The sequence below is a fragment of the Hippichthys cyanospilos genome, chromosome 1 (assembly GCF_059441005.1).
Source record: "Hippichthys cyanospilos isolate Australia breed blue-spotted pipefish chromosome 1, RoL_Hcya_1.0, whole genome shotgun sequence".
Classification (NCBI taxonomy): Eukaryota; Metazoa; Chordata; class Actinopteri; order Syngnathiformes; family Syngnathidae; genus Hippichthys; species Hippichthys cyanospilos.
In genome coordinates this window covers 3,236,962-3,260,266 of record NC_142369.1, presented here as the reverse complement: position 1 = coordinate 3,260,266, position 23,305 = coordinate 3,236,962, and the positions used below count along the sequence as shown (strand labels likewise).

At 39.4% G+C, this 23,305-nt stretch overlaps 2 protein-coding genes across 5 annotated transcripts in view; both read left to right on the top strand.

Moving 5' to 3' along the window:
- The window catches only part of plcb3 (phospholipase C, beta 3 (phosphatidylinositol-specific)), a 43,453-nt gene extending 25,948 nt beyond the window's left edge, over positions 1–17,505 (top strand). The window contains exons 6-34 of one of the 2 annotated variants that reach the window (XR_015865374.1): positions 1,113–1,166; positions 1,239–1,311; positions 2,411–2,511; positions 2,597–2,763; positions 4,130–4,276; positions 4,698–4,855; positions 4,931–5,013; positions 5,536–5,620; positions 6,576–6,723; positions 6,800–6,895; positions 7,773–7,846; positions 7,905–8,001; positions 8,082–8,166; positions 9,217–9,341; positions 9,420–9,574; positions 9,639–9,800; positions 9,866–9,965; positions 10,043–10,147; positions 11,104–11,186; positions 11,255–11,366; positions 12,412–12,453; positions 12,538–12,647; positions 14,184–14,293; positions 14,371–14,530; positions 14,590–14,666; positions 14,744–14,833; positions 14,918–14,980; positions 15,294–15,380; positions 16,342–16,490. Coding sequence is in view for 1 of the 2 variants with exons in the window: in XM_088413131.1 (XP_088269257.1) it covers positions 1,113–1,166; positions 1,239–1,311; positions 2,411–2,511; positions 2,597–2,763; positions 4,130–4,276; positions 4,698–4,855; positions 4,931–5,013; positions 5,536–5,620; positions 6,576–6,723; positions 6,800–6,895; positions 7,773–7,846; positions 7,905–8,001; positions 8,082–8,166; positions 9,217–9,341; positions 9,420–9,574; positions 9,639–9,800; positions 9,866–9,965; positions 10,043–10,147; positions 11,104–11,186; positions 11,255–11,366; positions 12,412–12,453; positions 12,538–12,647; positions 14,184–14,293; positions 14,371–14,530; positions 14,590–14,666; positions 14,744–14,833; positions 14,918–14,975; positions 15,294–15,380; positions 16,342–16,659 (3,262 nt within the window). In the remaining variant the exon portion in view is untranslated. Of the gene's footprint in view, positions 1–1,112; positions 1,167–1,238; positions 1,312–2,410; positions 2,512–2,596; positions 2,764–4,129; positions 4,277–4,697; positions 4,856–4,930; positions 5,014–5,535; positions 5,621–6,575; positions 6,724–6,799; positions 6,896–7,772; positions 7,847–7,904; positions 8,002–8,081; positions 8,167–9,216; positions 9,342–9,419; positions 9,575–9,638; positions 9,801–9,865; positions 9,966–10,042; positions 10,148–11,103; positions 11,187–11,254; positions 11,367–12,411; positions 12,454–12,537; positions 12,648–14,183; positions 14,294–14,370; positions 14,531–14,589; positions 14,667–14,743; positions 14,834–14,917; positions 14,981–15,293; positions 15,381–16,341 lie in introns of both variants that reach the window. The other variant, XM_088413131.1, reaches the window with a different exon arrangement.
- A 164-nt stretch (positions 17,506–17,669) lies between these two features.
- LOC148428621 (uncharacterized) lies at positions 17,670–22,465 on the top strand. Of its 3 annotated transcripts, none has more exons than XM_088413162.1 (5): positions 17,670–18,969; positions 19,061–19,402; positions 19,483–19,599; positions 21,252–21,352; positions 22,191–22,465. In XM_088413162.1, exons 1-5 carry the CDS (start codon positions 18,798–18,800, stop codon positions 22,242–22,244), a joined length of 786 nt encoding a protein of 261 aa, XP_088269288.1. In that variant the 5' UTR covers positions 17,670–18,797; the 3' UTR covers positions 22,245–22,465. The 3 variants fall into 3 exon arrangements, with proteins under 3 accessions (XP_088269288.1, XP_088269279.1, XP_088269270.1); XM_088413153.1 differs by lacking the exon at positions 22,191–22,465 and adding an exon at positions 21,418–22,057; XM_088413144.1 differs by lacking the exon at positions 22,191–22,465 and having other exon boundaries at positions 21,252–22,057.
- The last annotated feature ends 840 nt before the right edge of the window (positions 22,466–23,305 follow it).

Here is a 23,305-nt window from a genome sequence, read left to right as displayed (position 1 = left end):
CACAATTTTTGCAAAAAAAAAAAAGGTTGCTTCAATTAATTTGCTCTTAATTTAAAAAGCTGTATTGTTCCACTGTTGTCAGTGTTAGAGAGCACATAATCAGATTCAAACTGGACAAAATAAAGGCATACAACATTTTACAAATAATTCATTACAATTCAAGACAGTTCAGCAATAAGTTGATTCATGTTCCAATTTATTTCCTCTTAATTTGAAAAGAAAGCTCTGCTGTTCCTGTCGCAGCATTAATCAGCATTAAATTAAATTAAAAATTAACAGAATAATGGCATACAAGATTTTGCAAACGAGTCAACACAATTCAGATAATAGTTGCTTCATGTTCCAATTGATTTGCTCTTAATTTAAAAAGAAAGTTGTACAGTTCCTATCATACCATCAAATTGCATTGAATTAGATTAAAATTTGACAAAATAAAGGCATACAACATTTTACAAAGGCTTGACTGAGACATTTTAACAAAAAGTTGCTTCATATTTCAATTCAATTGCTCTGAATTTGAAAAGGAAGCTCTGCTGTTCCTGTCACAGCATCAAATTATAATCAAATTGAAAACAATAAAGGCTTACAGAGTATTGTAAAACAGTCACACTTTAGCACCATTTAGGAAAACTTTGCTTCATGTTCCAAATCATTTCCTCTTAATTTGAAAAGAAAGCTGCACTGTTTTGTTCCTGTCACAACATTAAGCAACATTAAATTAAAACGTGAAAAAATAAAGGCATGCAACCATCAAAGAATTCCTTTTAAGACAATTTAGCAATCAGTTGCTCCATGTCCCATTCATTTGCTCTTAATTTGAAAAGAAAGTTGTACTGTTCCGGTCACAGCATCACATGATATTAAAACTTAACACAATGGAGGCATACAACGTTTTGAGTCTAACTCAGTTTAGCAGTAAGTTGCGTCACGTTCCAATCAATTCACTCTTAGTTTGAAAAGAAAACTATACTGTTCGTGCCATGGCATTAGAAGGCCAAAAATTTGATTTGCCGTGTAGAGCCCTCACATACCTCCCTGAAGTGTTTTCGTGTAACCTCCGTTTGACAACCGCTGATATGAACACGCACGTGGCATTCGTTGGATTTTTTCAGGTACACCAAGTTAAAGCTGCAAGTCAACCAAGAAGGCAAAATCCCTGTGAAGAAGTGAGCGAGCGCCTCGCCAATGTGGTTTTGTGAAAAAAAAACTGCAACTCAGTCCCGGTCCCTGTCTTGCAGTTTCCACAAGATGTTTTCCGACAAAAGGCGAGTGGAGACGGCTCTGGAGCAGTGCGGGCTTGCCAACAACAAGGTGAAAACACAAAGGCGATCCGTCGTGTCTTTACTTGTTGGAAAAAGATGCAGGTCAGCGTTACTCCTACAACAAGCGCTTTGGAGACAACCTTCTGCTTGTTCTTGTGCTTTTTATGAAACGACTATTGAAGATTCGGTTAAAGCGACAACAATTTTCCAGCCAAATCATCCCGTTTCTTTGAACGGGTCGTGTCACAACATATTCCGCAGGCCTTTCGCATTCGAACGCGCCGCGCTCCAACTGTGTTTCTTTTGTCCCGATGGGCGGCCGCTAATCTTCTCCGAAGAGCCATTCCAAGTCACAAGACTTCGAGGATAAGAAAGCCACTTGTACATTTGTCACTGTCAGCGCTTCTGCTCTTTGTTTTGCCCTTCGGGCTTTTTACACAGAACGGATTGCGCTTAACACTTTTTCCATCAATGGTGTCCAAACTATTGCAGCTCTTTTTTGTCGGTATTGAAATCACAATTATTCATCGTGTTTGGTCAAAAATGTTTATCGATGCCCTTTTGTAAACAGGCAGTATATAAACAAGGCTTCGAGGCTTGATGAATACAAAAAAATGATAATAAATTAAAATAAATAAGTAAAGGTAATCATTGGCTTGCTTGCAAACCAATGAAAAAAAATAAAGCCTACTTCGAACCAAGTACATTGTTTACTTTTAAGCAAATTTGAATCACTTAGCAGTCAAAATGTCAATTACATCATTTCAAACCGAATTTATTCCAATTTTTTTTTTTTGCCAATTTTTCAAAATGGGTCTCAATTGACAGCTAGCTGTATATATTAGGAATCAGGTGAGAAACTCCATTTCACACCGGTAAATAATATATTAGGGGGTGAGAAGAGATTTTGCCATGCATACATGTGGGGAAACATTGCCCCCTGGTGGTAGGACGACTTGCTATGCTAGTCGGCTTTTTAAATGTTAATACCGCCTATATATATATATATATATATATATATATATATATATATATATATATATATATATAGTGGTGCATGCATCCTCGGAATTTTTCATGGAGATGGCCCTCAAAGGAAAATGTTACATCCTCCGCTGAACGTTTCTTTGACGGTCTTGTCTCCGCAGTCGGACGGATTAAAGCCAGATGAGTTCACGTGGGACGCCTTTCAGAAGTTTCTCAATAGTCTTTGCCTGCGGTCTGAGATTCAAAGCATTTTTGTGGAAAGGCAAGCGACACACAGTTCGCAAGCGTACTCTTGTTTTTGTTTTGTTTGATCGTTGGATCCACGTGCTTGTCTTTGCCGTTTGCAGCGGCTCCAAAGGGAAGCCGTTTAACTCGATAGACCAGCTGACCGACTTCATCAACCGTCGGCAGCGCGATTCCCGGCTCAATGAGGTGCTGTACCCGCCGCTCAAAAGAGAGCAGGTCCGACAGATCATGGAGAAATATGAGACCAACGTCAGCCAGCTGGAGAGAGGTCAGTCTCATTTGGGGACCCAAATCCCGATCTCGGACAGGTTCAAGATGGTCAAAGCTGCATAGTTGTTTTCGAAGGGCTTTTATGCCTCAAGGTCGCCAATCAGCTGCATGCTACTGTGGACATCTCACCTTTTATCATTAATAGAAAAAAAAAACATGTAAATCAACTTTCAGCAAATGTGAAGGTTATAGCTTATTTGGAATCTGAAAAAATAATTGCAAAGTGCATCAAAGTGCCTGAAATAAATTAATAAAAAACGTCAATCCTTATTCAAACTAGAAACCATTTGATGCTGAAAAAACAAACAACTAAAAGGACAAATAATACATTTGTATGGAACATGAACCCTTTCAGTGCCGTGGACGAGAATTCTCGTCTTTTAAAATAGTCTTAAAAATAATAAAATTCTCATCAAATACGTTTTTTTATGGAGGGTAGCTGACATCCTTGACTAGTGCTTATCTGATATTAAGCCAATGGAGTACTGTAGTGATAAACTGTGACCACTTGATGGCAGTGTTGCTCACGCTGGGGAAGAAAGCCTGGCCAAGAAATAAGGAATGGAAATCACTCTTTCATATGATACCACCCATTGTTTCCATACATAGCACGCAATATTTTGTCGGCCTTGAAATATGATTGAAAATTCTAATTATACTGGCACTCTAATGCTACCTTTCACGATATCACTTGGCACTTAATGAGTTAACACCAATTTCTTAAAATCAATAAATCACCGACTGAACAAGCATAAGAGCACCGACACACTTGGATTGTTAGTATGCAGCACTAACACAAAAGTAACCCACCTGATTGTGGACAGTGGTGTCTGCCCCCTGGTGGTGAGTAAAATAATAGTTCAAATTCAAGTCAATACTTTGAATCTTTGTTTTCTTCTTTTTACCAGGAGATTTCCCCCTGCTGGCTAGTAAGAAAAAAACAGCACCTAGGTCGTTCTTGATTATAAGCCGCAGGGGTGAAAGCTTGAGAAAAAACGACCCGCTTACAGTCCGAAATATATATTACATGCCTTATAAAAGGCTTTTTGGCTTTTTAAAGGTGTGCTCGCTAAATGAGGTAAAAAAAAAAAAATACTCAAAATGGCCCTTGCATCCTTTGTTGTTGTTTTTGTCCTTTTGTGGGCCTCAGAGGAAAAAATACGCGGACACCCCTGGTTCAATTATGTGATGGTATGATATCATTTTGTGTCGTGTTTGTGAATGTTACTCCATATTATAGACATGCAATGAGGGAACATTGAAATTGCAATATAACATTTTTAAAAAACCCATATATTTTCCTCCTAAAGCCATTGAGCCCAAGCGTCCTCCGCTAAGACTTCAAAACTGTGTCTCGCCCACAGACCAGATCAGTTTGCAGGCCTTCACGAGTTACCTGGGCGGCGAGGAAAACAGCATCGTTCCTCCAGAGAGGCTGGACATCATCGACGACATGAATCAACCCCTGTCGCATTACTTCATCAACTCCTCGCACAACACGTACCTCACAGGTAACGCCCACGGTGCAAAATGGCGCCAATATGAATCTTAAACATAAATAGAGATCTGGTCACAAAAAATCATGAACTTAATTATGAATAAATATTTGTCCCGAGAAAAATATGCAACTTTTGGGAGGATCGTTGAGATGTGAAAAATAAATCAGGAAGTTGACAGGTAACGAGTGGTGGCACGAGTCAAGTTGGGTCCAACCATTCTAGTATGGGAGAGAACATATATTTTCCTAAAACTTTCAATTAATTCCATAATTGGTTTTAAATATTTTTTTCCAAATTTAGGGAAAAAAATAAAAGGGTGGGGGGGGGCTCGACGTACTGGTCAACTTGTACTCTGAGTGATACGGTAAGTTGTTTTTTTTTTCTTTTAGTGCCCTGAATTGCCGATCAAACGTCATGTCTTGTCCGTTTCCAGTGGGTCAGCTGACCGGATTGTCCTCGGTGGAGATGTACAGGCAGGTGCTGCTCACCGGCTGCCGCTGCGTGGAACTGGACTGCTGGAAGGGTCGCCCCCAGGACGAGGAGCCCTATATCACCCACGGCTTCACCATGACCACCGAAATACCTTTCAAGGTGTGTGACGTCCAAAACCCCACGGCGGGACGCATTCCGCCATCTTCGCCACGTCACGTACCGTTCCGATTGCAGGAGGTCATTGAAGCCATCGCGGAGAGCGCTTTCAAGACCTCGCCGTACCCCGTCATCTTGTCCTTTGAAAATCACGTTGATTCGTAAGTCGCGATACGTTCGAGAGCATTCAGTTTTCTGTGCAATAAATCGGGTGTTTTGGAACGGATTTAGTTACACTTAACACTTATAGTACATATTTGTGCCTCGTATGGCTTAGTCTTTGTTTTTGGGTTCATAAGTTCATAAAACAAATTTTATTTTCAGTATGTTGTTCAATTTCTTTATTGTAAAAAGGCAGATTCTCCTCCATATGGTTGGAACCAATTTGTTAGATGCCTCCTCTCGTTACCTGTCAAGTTCATGATTTATTTTTGTGAACACATTTCTGCTATGATCCCAGAAGTTGAAGCTAAAGTTTAATAAATCAGACACTGATGGCAAGATTTTTTTTTTTTTTCTTCACCCAAAAATGTGTTGCACTGGTTGGACTTGGCTGAAAACACATTTCATCGGGAGTAAAAAAGGTTGAGAGCCATTGCTATAAAGTATATATTCATTTTAAGATTTTAAGCTTCTAATGATCACTTAAATTCCTTTTTTTTTTCTTTTTTTTTTATTGTCAGGGCCAAGCAGCAAGCCAAGATGGCAGAGTACTGTCGAACCATATTTGGAGATGCCTTGCTCATTGACCCCTTGGAAAAATATCCAGTAAGACTGACCTCAAGTCAGATGTGTCTTGTTATTATTCCTTTGAGTGTTTTTAAATCGGGGCTACATTCTTTCTTAATCTTTCATCTTTAACTTCAAATTAATGGCAGAGATCAAAAATAGTTTGGCTTTGGGATGGGCATTAAATAAAATTAATTCAACTAATTTGTCATTTTAAAATGTGACAGTATTCCGGATGGATATTAAATATGACATATTAACAGGCGATAACTGGTCATTTTAAGCAGTAAAAAGATCATATTTTGTCTGTATTTACCTATCATAATAGTGAACGTTGAAAGAAATTGAGTAAAATATAGTTCAATTCTTGAGATTGAATATCTGCACTCTTAAAAACGTCAAATTACATCTTTGGGATTGAATGAGTTCAACTGATTTTGTTAACGCACATGTTCAAAAACTATTTTTTTACACTTTAAAGTGAAAACGACCTTACATGTACTGAAGGCTCAGGTAGCGAGCAACCAATCACGGTTCACCTTATGAAGGTCATATAACCAACAGGTGAGCCATGAGCGGTCATTACCTGAGCCTTGAAAATAAAGATGATTTAATCCCTAATTGATTTTTTTTTTCCGTAAATGCAACCTCAGCAATACTTTGTTTCACTTGTAGTGTATGTGAGAGATGAAATTTAGACAAATGTTCATGAAACTGTCTTCTATAGTTGTAGGGCAGGCAATTATAAATGAGAGCCGACATCTACCATTAGAGACTCATGTAAAGCACGATAATGCCATCCAGTGGACATGATTGCTAATCGCACCCTCATTCCCTGCATTCCTCAAATGTGTGTTATTTCTTCCATTGAAATCATCCCAAATTACCTTAGAAATTCAAGACTTGGACCATACGTTTGACGAGTAGCGGAACGTACTTGAGATGCTAGTTGCGTGATGGAAGCGTGAACTTTGTTTGTGGCCCTTGCCGCCAGCTGGTCCCAGGCCAGCCGCTGCCCTCGCCGCAAGATTTGATGGGCAAGATCCTCGTCAAAAACAAGAAGAAGCACCACCACCACCGGCCCTCCAGCGGCGGCAGTATACGACGGCGGGAGCAGGAGGAGCAGTCTTCGCCCAACAACGGTAGGGAACGAGCAAATCCCTCCCCGATCACTGAGGGACACACTAAGGCGTTTTTTGGGGCGTTTTTTGCGGTTAGACTGCCCTCTGCTGGAGGTTGAGCACATCCTGTCCAATGCCGAGGAGAAGCTCGCCGAGAGGATGGTCAAAGATTCGGATCCTCGCAAGTCCATTGGTAGGTCACGCTGAATATGAGCTCAGTATCCTCCTGAGACACGTCCTATTTGTTTGCGTCCACTGTTGTGTTCATTTTGTCCCTGTAATTTTCATGAGAAAGTTGGCTAAAGTAATAGATTACTTGATGGATTTAAGTACGAAAGTAAAAATGTAAGTATTAATGTAATCTTTAATTTGGTACTTGAATACCTCAAGTAATGTATATAGTGCTAAAGTAATTGATTGGTAACTCCCTCATTTAGCCAATTACTTAAAAAAATTTGAAACAATAAGTAAGAAAACAAGTACCCGGGATTGAATGTTTGGTGTCTCAAAAAATGTCCTACAAACTACCTTAAAAATGGACACATTTGCGAGTAGTTTTTCAGGATTTCAGACATTCAAACCCAGATACATATAAGGATTTTTTTCAGACTTTGTCATATTTTTTTGGGTAATTTTTCGGTTTTTGGATCTTAAAACGTCGGGTACAAAATTAGCCGCATGTATGTTTAGAAATAATACCGAAATATTTTCAGCGTAACACCGGCACACGCATATTGGTAGAATTTTGCACAAACACAATAGTAACATGCCTGTTTGCCTTTACTGGTGTAGAGTCCCCCCTGCTGGTGAGTAAAATAACAGTTCAAAATCAGAATCAATAAGATGATAGTGTCTTCTTCGGTCTCCTTTTGTTTACTTGTGGAGATTGCCCCCTTGTGGCTGATGAAAAAAACAAAACAGATAAACTGCACCGCACTAGGAGCCATAGGGTTCAAAGCATGAGAAAAAAGTCAAATTTAATGTAGACCAAAAATAAAATGTCCACTCCAGTGGACGCAAAATGTACAGGCTGGCAATGTTTCATTTTTTTTGTTTGTTTTTTTTCACAGGCGGCGAAGGAGAGAGCGAGGACGAGGAAGACGACGAACCTGTGACCGAGCCCAAAAAGCCCAACTCGGATGAGGTACGAACCGTAGCGGCCCAGCTCTCGATCTTCGGTAACGGATCGCTCCGCTTCATAGGGCACGGCCAGCAGCGAGGTCAACGCCACCGAGGAAATGTCCACGCTGGTCAACTACATCGAACCGGTCAAGTTTAAGAGCTTCGAACTGGCCAACAGTAAGTGGGGCGGCCATCTCGTAGCCGCTGAATTCTTTCGGGCCGATACTTAGCGTACGTTTGCGTTTCTTGTGCGCCAGAGAGGAAGAAGTACTTTGAAATGTCCTCATTTGTGGAAACCAAAGGCATGGACACCCTAAAGAGCTCCCCCACCGAGTTTGTTGAGTATCCTTCAAATAGATCTTTTTTTTTCCCCGAACTGACTGCAATGGCTCCATTTTTCTGACCTATTCATTTGTGTCCACTGTGTTGGACTTTTTGTGTGTGTGTGTGTGTGTGTGTGTGTGTGTGTGTGTGTGTGTGTGTGTGTGTGTGTGTGTGTATGTGTGTGTGTGTGTGTCAGTATATTGGTCTCATTGGAGTTATCCTATTTAGTCCTAAACTGCTCAGTGGAAAAAATGCGGACCTTTCCAATCATGTTTCATGATTTGGTCAATTATATTTTTTTATTTTTTATGTGTTTTGTTTTTTTCATTATGTCCCCACCCTTATCATGTTTTTAATTTTAATATGGTATATGATTTTTATGTATTTTTTCTATTAATATTTTTTATTATTGGCATTTTTCCATCTTTTTCACATATATATATATATATATATATATATATATATATATATATATATATATATATATATATATATATATATATATATATATATATAGTGAAAAAGGTGGAAAAATGCCACCTTTATTTATATATATATATATATATATATATTTATATATATATTTATATATATATATATATATATATTTATATATATATATTTATATATATATATATTTATATATATATATATAGTGAAAAAGGTGGAAAAATGCCGATAATAAAAAATATTAATAGAACAATTTTTTTTCCCATTTACAGTGTTTTTTAATTAATTATTATAAATTTCGTCATTCATTATATATGTTATAAAGCAGTAAAACTTCGTCTCATTCAGTTAATAAAATTCATGCTTTCGTAAAAAAAATAAATAAATTAATTAAAAAAGTGGTCAATTTTACAGAATTTGACCAAAGACCTAAATAGTTACTTCAGAAATAAAAATAAATGTCCATTTATAATTTTTCTTAATCAGCCAGTGTTAACATTTACAGATTTAATTAAAAAAAAGAAAAAAAAATTGCCAAACCCAAAAAATCCGATCCATATGAAGAACGGCCGTCCCGCCCGAATTTAGAAGTTTGAAAGCTTAACAGCACTCCCCCAGGTACAACAAGAACCAGCTGAGCCGAATTTATCCAAAGGGAACGAGGGTGGACAGCTCCAACTACATCCCGCAGCTCTTCTGGAACGTGGGCTGCCAGATGGTGGCGCTGAACTTCCAGACCCTGGGTGAGCGCGCGACCGAGGCGCCAAGAAGCCGAGCCGCCCGCCCGCCCACCTCACGTCCCCGCGGGTCGTCTCCCGTAGATCTGGCCATGCAGCTCAACATGGGCGTGTTTGAGTACAACGGGCACAGCGGCTACCTTTTGAAGCCCGAGTTCATGAGGAGGACGGACAAACACTTCGACCCTTTCACCACCGATATCGTGGACGGAATCGTGGCCAATACGGTCAAAGTCAAGGTGAGGGCGGCGGCCGACTTTCCTCCGGGACTCCAACGCAAGGCGTGTCCCCCTCGCCCGTCAGGTGATCTCGGGCCAGTTCCTCAGCGACAAGAAGGTGGGCGTCTACGTGGAGGTGGACATATTCGGACTCCCGGCCGACACCAAACGGAAATACCGGACCAAAACGTCCAACGGGAACTCGCTGGATCCCACGTGGGACGAGGACGCTTTCGTCTTCAGCAAGGTGAGCCCTCGTGTCCCGCCGTCCGTTTGGCGCCGGCCTCCTCCGAGCGACGTCCCGTCGCTCAGGTGGTCCTCCCGACGCTGGCCTCTCTGAGGATCGCCGTATTCGACGAGAACAACAAGTTCCTGGGACATCGCATTCTCCCGGTGTCGGCCATCCGTCCGGGTGGGTGTCGCCCGTCCCGCCCGAGAAGCGACCGGCCCGAGCTTCCGGCTTGAGTCGGATCGCGTCCTCCTTTTTAGGTTACCACTACATCAACCTCAAGAACGAGTTGAACCAGCCCCTCCTTTTGGCCTCCTTGTTGGTCTACACCGAAGCTCAGGACTACATTCCCAACGAACACCAGGGTGAGCGCGCCTCCAAATCAAATCATCGCATATTTAATTGTCAAGTACGGGCAACCTGGAACATTAATAAACAGCACACGAGGAAGGAAGACAAGAGGCTTTTGATTCTTTTTGCTCGTGAGGAGAATGAATAGAGAGGATTTTTTTTTTTTTATCTCATTTATAGAACATTTTTCAACTTAAATTCTCCTCAACAGAGGAACACATACATATATATATATATATATATATATATATATATATATATATACACAGTATAATAAAAAAAGACATAACAGCAAGAAGAACGAGAAGCCTGTTACATTGTACACTTTGGTCGATTTTGATTTTATTTTTATTTTTTTAAGGGGTTCAAGTTTTAGTCAGAAAACGCAATTGGGCATTTGACAATTTGGGTCGAACCATTCTGGCATGGGGGAGGCTGAATTTTTAGGGTAATGAAGTTGATTAGTCTGCTCAATATAATTTTTTCTCCATTTCTCCAGTATATATTTTTGAAATCTTTACATAATTAAGAATTTTAACATACTATTACATACTATTTTTTTATTAGTGTTAACTCATTTAATGCCAGAAACGTATTTTCACGTTTTTTTTTTAATTGTAACATTAAATCCCAGTTACTTAAGTATTAAATCGATACTTAAGTAGTTTAAGGACATTCATTTCCAGATACTTAATCAATACTTAAGTATCTGGGATTGAATGTCTGGACTCTTGAAGAACGTGAAAATACGTCCCTGGCATTGAATGAGTTAAATAAAAAATAAATAAAAAAATGAGGTGGTATTGGTATGGTATTCACAATATTTGTTAGCATTGTGTGTAAACATGTAATATGTAAAGAATCTTGACTGGACGTCCCCTTAAACTTTAAGGGGACGTCCAGTCAAGATTTAAGGCTTTAAGGCTTAAAGCTTCAACACTTCTGTCCTCATTTCATCATGTGTCTTCAGAGTACGCCGACGCCCTGACGGATCCCATCAAACATCAGTTTAGGGAGAAACAACTGGCCGTGCTCATGGAGGAGAACCACGAGGTGCGCCTCGGCTTCTTCGGGGACTTTTGCTAACTTTTACTGACAATCGTGCCCGGGCTCCCTTTTAGCATTTCCCCAACCAGCCCAGAGACGGCAAGGCCAAGAAGGAGTGCGAGGTCATCCCCTCGCCCTTCCCCGTGGCTTGCCAGCCCACAGAAAGTCCCGACGTCATCCAGCAAGGTAGCCGCCGCCCCCAAAAATCTTCACCCCTTCTAAGCGTGTGATATCAAAATACGAGAAAAAAACCCTAGAGGGGACACTAGGGATGTCAAGAGGTACACCCTATGGGTGCAAATTTAGCCCATGTCGGGCTTATTTACTGCCATTCAAATTTTACAAATATTGTCCATTTTGGACATATTGAAAACACAATGATTCATCGCGCATTTTCCACGATTTTTGTATTCATCCGTTCAACGGCAACTTGCATTAGAAATTTTGGTGTTGACACCCCAAAACCACCGGGTGGCGCTAGCGGGCAACTTATTACATTTGCAAGCCTTTCAGTGACTTTAATGATTGGCTTAGCCTGGACTCCCAAGACGTAAAACTCTTCAAAAGTCAGAATACTCTAATTATGACATAATAAATGAATGTTGTCATTTTGAAGCTTTGACCCTTGTGGCATCATGTTACAAATTATGGAAATTCCTTAAGTTTTTTTTTTTTTTTAATGATATCATAGAAGAATTTCGGGAAAAAACACTAGGTAGCTGAAATTTCCAGCAGATAAAATTTCAAAATGCAACGATTCTGACATTTCTATCTGATTGCAGCTGGACGTGCGAGATTTTGTGTACAAAAATGACCGTTGTCCAAATTTTGGACCAATATAAAACCATTACAATAATAATTTTGAGATGCATTTTAATAGGATTTATGACATTGACTTTCCTGCGATTTTTGCGACATTCCGTTGAGCGTCGGTCAAACTACGTCTGCAAACAGAAAATTCTTTGTTGACTTGTGTTTCACCTCAAGACAGTAGGTGGCGGTAGAGACCAGCTAATGGCTATGTCTTGAAGTGTCATCATCACTTCAAAGGCTACAAAGACAAACCATACCATTTGTCAATTTTTATGGGGGTGTTAATAAATTTAACAAAAAAAATGTGTATAAAACAGTTGAGGGCCCATGCCTACTCAACATTTTGCTTTTAATTTGCCTCCCCATCCTCCATTTCACACATCTTCTTCCTCGCTTCTTCCTGCGCGTGCCCGCGTAGCGCCATGCCAAAAGGAAGACCTCATCGCCGCCGTTCTGGCAGGTAAGGCCGTCCCACCGCGTCACTTGGAACGCCCGTGTCTGTTTTGGTTGTTTCCCGATTCATACGATCGGCTCGGTCCCTCAGACGTGCAGGTGGAGTCGATAGAGGAGCTGAAGCAGCAGAAGAACTACTTGAAGCTCCTTAAGAAGCAAGGCAAAGAGCTCAAGGAGTTACGAAAGAAACATCTCAAAAAGGTACATGCATGAAAATGACTGAAAATTCTTCTTTTTCAGTCTGACCAGTCACAATATTGATCATGAATAAATAAATTCATAAAGTAGAATTAAGTAATCGTGCCATGTTGAAATTTGACATGTTGTTGCCTTCAGGGTTAAATTTCAGCCTCCTTGTGTCTATATTGACCATTTTGGGTCAAATCCTTCCACCTCATTCTCTCAATTATTTTAGCCAAAGGATGGCACGCTCCTGCTCGCGTAAGAACTAAATGGTCGTGGCATGTTGAAATTTGACATGTTGTTACGATTTGAATGAGATTTCAGCTCCCCTGTGTCGGATTTGACCATTTTTGAGTCAAAATTTTCCACAAGCATTCTTAACAGTATTTTAACCAAAGGATGGCACCTTTTAGTGTGATAACTAAGTGGTTGTGTCACGTTGAACCAAAACTCCTGTCGGTTGCCAGCATCTGGCTGAAATTTCAGCTCCCTAGTGTCTACTTTGTCAAATTCGTCCACATAAATCTTACAGTATCTTAACCAAGGGATGGCACACTCCCGGTAGCGTGATAACCAAGTGGTCGTACCATGTTGCACTTTGGCATGTTCTCACCATTTGGGTGAAATTTCAGCTCCCTGCTTTCTCTTTCACTGCTTTACCTTTCATATGAAGTGCCTTTAATGTAAAGCTCAAACAAGTGAACAAAATACCGTATAATGCTTGAGTGAATTTCAGGTGGAATGCCTATAAAGATTTTCCTTTCCTTTCTTTTTCTTTCCTCCTCTTTCCTACCCTCTCCTCTCTTTTCCTTTACTCTCCCTTTCTTCTCCTCTCCTTTCCTTGCCTCTCCTTTCCTTTTCTTCTTCCCTCTTCTTTCCTCTCCTCTCTTCGATTTCATTTTCTCTCCTTTCATCTCTTTTCCTCTCCTTTCCTTGCCTCTCCTCTCCTTTTCTTCTTCCCTCTTCTCCTTTCCTCTCCTCTCCTCTCTTCTACTTTGATTTCATTTTCTCTCCTTTCATCTCTTTTTCTCTCCTTTCCATTCCTCTCCTTTCCTTTTCCCTCATTTCCTCTCCTTTCCTTTCCCTTCCTGTCTTTCATTTCCTTCCCTCCCCTCTCCTCTCTTTTCCTTTCCTCTCTTCTCCTTTCCTCTCATTTCCTTTTCTCTCTTCTCCTTTCCTTTTCTCTCCTTTCCTTTCCTCCCCTCTTTTTCCTTTACTCTCCTTTTCTTCTTCCCTCTTCTCCTTTCCTCTCCTCTCTTCTCCTTTGATTTCATTTTCTCTTTTCCTCTCCTTTCCTTTTTCCTCATTTCCTCTCCTTTCCTTTCCCTTCCTCTCCTTTCATTTCCTTTCCTCTCCTTTTCTTCTCCCCTTTTCCTTTCCTCTCCTCTCCTTTCCTCTCCATTCCTCTCCATTCCTCTCCTCTCTTTTCCTTTACTCTTCTCTTTTTCTTTGAATTTCTTTCCTTTCCTTTAATTTCCTAGCTTACCTAGACTATCGCTAAAATCGGATTTGAAAGTCAATGTAGCAGTGAACGTCTTATGTGTGTGTTGTCAGGTGGTTAATCTCAGTAAGGAGCAGAAGACCCGAAGCACTCGGCGGGAGTGTGAGGTGCAACGGAGGCGCAGCCAGATGGAGAAGGACCTCAAACGCAGCGTGAAGAAGAAGTAAGGCGAGCTCGGTTAGGCGCACGGACGGAACCGCGGAGCGTGCTGACTTTTGCCATTTTTCCCGTCTGGTTCAGCGAGCCCCAGGAGCCGGTGCGGCGAGAACTCTCGGCCCTGGATCAGGAGCACGAGAAAAACACGCTGCAGACCCGGGAATGGCAGATGCAGGAACTCCTCCAGCTCCGGCAGCAGCTGCACGAGCTGGAGCGGGAGAAGCAGCAGGCGTACCTTCAGGAGGTACGAAACGGTCCCGGCGCCAAACCCCGGCGCGGCTCACGCGCTCCTGCGCTTTTCAGTCCTTCCAGAAGTTGAAGGAAACGGCGCACGAATGCCAGGCCGCTCAGATCAAGAAGCTCAGGGAGGTTTGCGAAAGGTGAGCGGGCCCCGCCGCAGGGTGGGATTAGAACCCGCCCCTCCTCCCGCCCAACATTTGGATTTTCCCCTCCGCAGGGAGAAGAAAGACTTGCAGAAAATCCTGGACAGGAAGCGGCAGAACAGCATCAGCGAAGCCAAGAGTCGGGACAAAGACAAAGCCGAGCTGTAACTGCTTCCAAACGTTTTTTTCTCCCTTTCCCGATACGTTCCATTTCAGCCGGCATTTTTCTCCCTCCGTCTTGATTGCAGAGAACTGAGCGACATCAACAACAGGCACATTCATGAATCCGTCGACTTACTCATCATGGTAACGTATGTGCATGGGTGTAGGCAGTATACACACACATGCATATGCTTTGTCTTTTCATACCAGTCATTTATGAGTGAGACCCATCACAAAGATTTTTGCATTTTGGACGTTTTTGCACCCGGCTGCTCGATAATAATAATAATGAACATTAATCCTTATGCATTTTGTTGTACGCGCTGTCAATTTGAAATAGTGTTGTGTTTTTTAACCAAAAAATGCAATGGAAATTAAAATGTAAACCATTGATTGATCGGCGTTTAAAGTCATTGTCTTTTGCGGCCGTTTTAGATGTATTTATCCGTTATTTGTCTACAGCTGGAGAACGCTCAGAGCAAGAGGCTGGAGAAGTTGAAGGTGAGGCAACGAGAGGTGCTGCAGCACATCGACGAGGAGCTGCCGGCGGTGAGCCATCGTCTCGGATGGATGGATGATAGATAGCAAAGTAACTAGCTAGTGAACTGCATCAATAGATAACTGGAAACTGATAGCTGCGTAGCTAGCTAGCTACGTAACCAGATGGAGAGATATAGATGGGAGTGAGAGTTCGGCAAAACTACATAATTGCTACTTAGATAGCAAAGTAACTAGCTAGCTACTTAACAAGATATGTAAAGCTAAATAGATAGCTGTGTAGCTAGCTACATACTCAGCTACATAAAGCTAAATAGATAGCTGCTTAACTAGCTCGCTGGCTACACTTGATATCCAAAATAAAATAGATGACTGTGTCGCTATCAAGCTACATAACTAGATGGATGATAGATTGACAGGGATAGCTATATCAACAAAACTATATAGGTAGCTACATAGAAAGCTGTGTAACTAGCTAGCTACATGATTAGATAGATAAAGGCAAATAGATATATTTCATAGATATGGACGGATAGAGAGAGAGACAAAACAACATAGGTAGCTACATCTATAGCTGAATAACTAGCTAGCTACTTAGCTAGATAGCTAAAGTGCAATAGATTGCTGCATAACTAGTTACCTAGCTACGCAACTAGATAGATTGACAGAAAGCTACATAGAGAGCAATGTAACTTGCTAGCTAGCTAGCTACATAAAGCTAAATAGATAGCTCCGTAGCTAGCTAGCTATTTAACTAGATAGATGGCTAGAGAGATAGATTGACAAAATTACAAAGGTATTTACGTATAGGCTATAGCTGCATAACAGCAAAGTAGCTAGCTAGCTAGCTAAATAATAGATAGATAAAGCTCAATCGATTGCTGCATAACTAGCTAGCGACATAACTAGATAAATAAAGCTCAATAGATTGCTGTGTAACTAGCTAGCTAGCTACATAAGATGGATATCAAGATATGTAAATAAACACTTTATTATTTATGTAAATGTTTAGCTTAAGGCAGAGCTAAGGGGCAACCTGGAGGTCGAGTTCCTGCGCCTCCCTGAGGAGATCTGCCAGCACTTACAGCTGGAGCTGCAAAACAAAGGAATGCGCATTAGCGCCCTGTGGTCGCCGGCGTCCAACAAGAGCAGCCCGGGCTCCAAAACGGGCTCGGGCCCGCCTTCCAATTGCTCATCACCAAACGAACCGTCCACGCCCAATCACAGCGTGTGGAACCGGAGCACGGACAATATCACGTCCTCTCTGGCCGGCTCCACGTCTTCATCCTCAACGGCCGTCCTGTCGGAGGTTGACCTGTCCTTCACCTGAACTTTCTTGGGCAAACGGATTCAAATGGGGCTGGGCGTGATTATAATCGGGGATGCTAATTAGATTCTGTACTGATGATATTCCTTTTTTTTTTTTTTTTTTTTTTTGTTCTTGTTTATAGAGCGCTATTGTTTTCTTTTTACTTTTTGACAGATCAAAATCATGGATAGCAAAAAAAAAAAAAAACCATTTTACAACTTACCATAGTATTCCTTGGGTTTTCGTGGTTACCAGTGATTAAGATTTGCTCGATCTTCTTTCACTTTTCATGATTTGCGGTTGCGTTTCACCGGAAGCTACAAAAACCACAATCGTTCAACGTCGCGTGTAACTGTAATGGCAGCAGTCGGCCAGCAAGTGGTGGCAGAGCCTCGGCAATTTTCCCCACTTTGCGCTTTGCACTCATCTTTTTTAGAAGGCCATTTTAATAAACACACTACCATTTTTTTGTTTGAAACCAAATTGTGTTGCACAAATATAACGGTACTTTAATTTATCAATGTTTGTTTTGTTATATCTGTAACAAATCTCTCCCGTCCCCACAAGGTGTTTTTACTTACGGCCCAAAAAATGATTTCATATGGAATTTAGGGGTTAAGCGATAGATGGTACTTGTTGTAAATGTTCCCTGTGCATTTGTTTTTAATTGATGTGAATTTTACTACTGACTGCAGGTGCTGGAGCGAGAGGTGATATTTTTATTTTTTGTTAAGGGGGGGGGGGTCTTTCCTGGCCCTCCTCACTCATTGAGCACTTGCTGCCTGTCTGTCTGAATGTTTCCCCTCACCAACTCGTTTTTTGTCCACTCTTACATTTTATTTTTATTTAAATGGCATTTTAACAACGCTTGCTGTGTCTGTGACTGTTTTCATAGGTGGGCATTTATTTTATTTTTTTTGCTGGCCCGTCAGTCGTCTGTGCCACGCCCTCTCCTGTCATCATAGAGTGGCAATTTTTTCGAGGCATTTTTTTCACTCCCGTCATCATCTTCCAAAAAAATAATCATCTTATGTTTAAACCACTATATAAGAGTACTCTCTGTAGCTTGGCCTTTAAAAGCAAAAAGCTAAACTTCATAGTCTTCACCTCAATCCCTCAGTTGTCCAAATTAGTAAAACAGGTTTAAGACAAAATAAACTAATCACACTCCGCAATGTGTAGTGTGTTTCCTACACTATACTGCAATAAGCAAGCATGTCCAGTAGGGAGCCTTCACCACCATTGTGAGTCAGACACACTTATCTCGTCTCATTTTTTTCAGAAACGATAACATAAAACAAAATTCAAGTTATAAATATCACGTCACAGACAATACAAATAAAATAGTATTGTTTTGCTGAGGTTCATCTGTTAAATTGCCTCACTAAAACAACTTTCACTTGATATTAAAATAATACTTGTTGTACTTTAATACTTTGTAGAGAGTTTTTAAGTGTCTTTAGAGTCAGATAATATTCAAATAAATAATATTCAATTATTTATTTGATCTAACGTAAGTCCCCAATAATATGACGCACCTATGTATAGGATGCACCCTTAATTTTAGGGTCAAGTTCTGGTTTCTGATATTTTCTTGTGTACATATCTGTTCATGATATATTTGTTGCATAACTAAGTGTGTTTCAGATTTCCCACATTGTGAGCGATTAGCAAACGCAGCACCAGTGTAACGAATGCGCTCCAAGCAGTTGTTTTTTTCCTTTTCCTCGTGACGCAGATCGAATTCATTTCACTTTTTTATATTATATTTCAATTCATATTATAACTTTTACACGATCCTCTGTTTTGGAAATATTCCAGCGTGTGAGCAAGGATGGACTCGGACGGTGGCTCGGTCAGCTCGCTTCTTTTTTTTAATGTAATGTCTTAACAACCTCAGCTAACACGAGCTGCTGTTAGCTGCGACAGGCACTTGCTAACATCCATCTGACTCCAGCTTATCCCGTTACCATAATTATTGGAAGTAAAAAAATGCGGCTTATATTTGGGGGATTACAATAAATAAAATATAAATACGTATAGAAATATAACTGCTAAAAAGATGTTTTTTTTTGTTACGAAATGATAGTCTTTCCGATTACTGGAGTGCAATATAGATTTGAATGTGACGATTTCTCAGAGATGACATTTGTCGAGAAATGTTGTGCATAAGGTTCACCTATTTCACCATCGTCTTTCTCAACGTGTGCGTGAGTTGTGGGAGGGTTTTGGAGAGGATGTGGAGGTCTGAGTCTTGTTTTCATTACGGAAACATGAAGCGTCTGCTGAGCTGCCTGCTTCTCGCCTCCCACTGCGCGCTCTCATCACGGAGTAAGTGGAAGGAACCTTGAAAAAACAAAAAAACGTCAAAAAAAAAAAGTTTGAATCTCCTTACCTGACTTTCGTTCACATCCGCCTGCAGGTGATGCGTCCACATTGCGTGTGTGGCAAAGTTCTGACCTTGAAGTCTTTGAGGGTCGGCTAGTTCGCATCAGCTGCTGTTGGAAAGTCGGAAACTTTGAGAGGGTACAAGTCCAGTGGCTGAAAAACGCAACCTTCTACAAATCGGGTCCATCTTTCCAGCTGGATCCGCACAAGGATGCTGAGCAGTGTGATTTCTTGGAGTGGGTCAACATCACAAAAGAGGACTCGGGCAAATACGTATGCAAGCTCTCTGTGGACATACCCAAACTACTGCAGACCCAAGGGAACGGTACCGGCGTTACGGTAATGCGCCAAATATCAACTGCCACTCCGGAAGAAGGTAGGCAAGCAATACTTCGAAGGCCACTTTTGTCCGAGTTTGTCCATAAAATGTCTTGTCCCCACTTGTCCTCATGATAGACGTTGCAGATGAACCCAGAAGTCCTCTCTGGGTCCCACTCGGTATTTCTTTGGCTATCGTCGTTTTGTTGCTCGTCTTGGCGATGGCCTGCATCTACAAACTAAAACGAACGAAAGGTCAGTACAAAAAAAAAAAATATATATATATATATATATATAAATATAAAACCCTATTTTTTGTGAATCTGGCCAAATAAAAAAATTCTGCTTTCCCTCACATTTGCTGAAATCGTAAAACTTATAAAGGCTCTATAATGCATGCTCAAAAAGTCTTCAGCACATTTTTTGACATTGAATATGTCAAATTATTGAATATGTCAAATTATTATTTAATTCAGTATCAGCTATTTTCAAACCTATTTTCGATCCTTCTTGACCAGAAAATTTGGAGAGAAAAAAAAACAATAAAAAAATGGAAATAAAATGAGATTGGATTTCTGGACTTTTTAAAAGTACATAATTAGAACTTTGGCATTGAATGAAGCTTTAAAGTATTCTTTTTCAGATCCTTCTTTATACTACAGGTTGCATTTGGAAACAAAACGTTAAAAAAAAACCTGGGATTGAATCTCTAGATTTAAAAAAAACAAACAAACACGTAAATAAGTACTAGGATCGAATGTTTAAACTCCCAAAAGACGTATAAATACGCCTTTGGTATTGAATGAGTCGACTATATAAAAATGCACCTGACAAAACGTTAAAAAAAAAACCTGGGATCGAATCTCTAGATTTAAAAAAACAAAAAACAAACACGTAAATAAGTACTAGGATCGAATGTTTAAACTCCCAAAAGACGTATAAATACGCCTTTGGTATTGAATGAGTCGACTATATAAAAATGCACCTGACAAAACGTTAAAAAAAAAACCTGGGATCGAATCTCTAGATTTGAAAAAACAAACAAACACGTAAATAAGTACTAGGATCGAATGTTTAAACTCCCAAAAGACGTATAAATACGCCTTTGGTATTGAATGAGTCGACTATATAAAAATGCACCTGACAAAACGTTAAAAAAAAAACCTGGGATTGAATCTCTAGATTTAAAAAAACAAAAAACAAACACGTAAATAAGTACTAGGATCGAATGTTTAAACTCCCAAAAGACGTATAAATACGCCTTTGGTATTGAATGAGTCGACTATATAAAAATGCACCTGACAAAACGTTAAAAACAAAACCTGGGATCGAATCTCTAGATTTAAAAAAAAACAAACAAACACGTAAATAAGTACTAGGATTGAATGTTTAGACTCACAAAAGACGTATAAATACGCCTTTGGTATTGAATGAGTCGACTATATAAAAATGCACCTGACAAAACGTAAAAAAAAAAACCTGGGATTGAATCTCTAGATTTAAAAAAACAAAAAACAAACACGTAAATAAGTACTAGGATCGAATGTTTAAACTCCCAAAAGACGTATAAATACGCCTTTGGTATTGAATGAGTCGACTATATAAAAATGCACCTGACATTCTGAAAAGCATGTAATTTTAATGTTGACATGGAATGATCACCCATGAGCAGCGTTAGTCGCACGGCATACATCAAAACAAAAACCACAAATATTACCTTAGCCTTCCGATGTTCATTCAACAGATTATACTGCCCCCAGTGGCCAAGTTGCGCCACCACAAACAGAGCTTATTTCATGTTTTTTTTTGCATTTTGTGTAATTGTGTGTTGTGATTTTTAAAAACATATAAACAATACTATAGAGTGCGACTTTCCTGATTGCAAATTTGCAATTTTTTGAGGCAAGGAGTGAGCCGCGTGATCTACGAGAGCCCGCGCCTGGATTCGGACGACGCCGACGCCGACAAGCGCAGCAGCGGCGGCTCGTCCGAGGGCTCGTCCCAATGGGTGAGTCGGCTCTCGCGGAGGGGCGAAAGGTCAACGGGCCGCCTCGTTTCTGATCCGTGTTTCAGTGTCAGGTGGTGCTATACGAATCCGTCGATTACTTTGAGCGCACGGCGCTGAAGCGAAGCGGGCGAGGAGCCGAATCGTGACCGCCGCGTCCGAAGTCAACACGCTTGCCCTTATTTTCACTGCATGTATCTTTTTGTCAAATTTGCCGCCAATTTTAGACTTTGCGCTTCTTCGCTGCCGTTATTATGTCAAAGTTTCACATGGGATACGGAGTATCTTTTCCTCCCCCCTTGCTTTCTATGAATAAAAGAAAATATTTATATGATAATGTTAAAATAGGAAAAGCGTGGGACCCAGTCATAAAACATAGAAAATAAAATATCTGTATGAATAACTGCAAGAAGTTATTGTCGAGTTATTTAGGCTTAAGATTTGTCGGTGTTTTTAAAACATTGTATTTTTTAACATCGTTTCGAACTTAGTTCACACTTTTTCAATTTGTTTTCATAATTATTCCATAGTTGAACACTTTTTGCTGAAAAACCCGTTTGCTTTATGTTGGTTTGTGTCTTTGTTTTGTAAATATACTTTGTAAATATATTTTGAATAGCTTTTGGACACCATGGCAAAAAAAAAAAAAAAATGTCTAGTTCATAGAATTTATGAATATTTAATTTAATAAACATTTGTTTTGTTGGCTCTGAGTGTTTGTTTTATAGGGATTACCCCATAAACCACACAATATGTCAGATATGGCTGTAATAATAACAGTATAATGTTTGCGTTAGTTGCTTATTTAATACTAGATTATTTGTTTTATTTGTTTTTACAGGATACCTATAGTTTTCCTTTTTCTTCTATAAGATTTAGGATGAGAATGGGATGAGATCTTGTACAAAGAGATCTACTGAGATCAAAAAGAGACTTCTCATTCCTGCACAAAAAGAGATTTTTTTTTTTTTTTGGCTTCCTGGGCCGCAAGTGCAATGGACTACAGCAGAATGCTCCGCTTGACATTAAAACAAGCCGCCAAACGTGGTTAGAAGGCCGGCAATCGCTTGACTTCAAAATAAACCTTAGCATAGCAAATGTTTGGACAAGAATGGCTTAAAACTCTTTTATGTTGAAAATCTACAAACATTGTGTGTGTGTGTGTGTGTGTGTGTGTGATACACACACACATACACTCACACACACACACACACACACACACACATATATATATATATATATATATATATATATATATATAATGTGTGTGTGTGTGTGTATAGAAACACTTTTGACCAAATGAAACATTTGAAGCTGAAAAATAAACATATTTTGAGATGTTTGAGCAAAATTAGGATTTGGAATATATATATATATATATATATATATATATATATATATATATATATATATATATATATATATATATATATATATATATATATATATATATATATATATACACGTATATATATATACACGTACACGTATATATATATATATATATATATATATATATATATATATATATATATATATATATATATACACGTATATATATATATATATATATATATATATATATATATATATATATATATATATATATATACACGTATATATATATATATATATATATATATATATATATATATACACGTATATATATATATATATATATATATATATATATATACACGTATATATATATATATATATATATGTATATATATATATATATATATATATATATATACACGTGTATATATATATATATATATATATATATATATATATATATATATATATATATATATACACGTATATATATATACGTTTGTATATATGTAAAAAATTTGTGTGTGTGTGTGTGTGTTTGTATACTGTATATTCTGTATGCTCCAAATGTTGATATTGATGAGTGTGTTAGCCGGGCGTGCGTGTGCAATTTCCGGG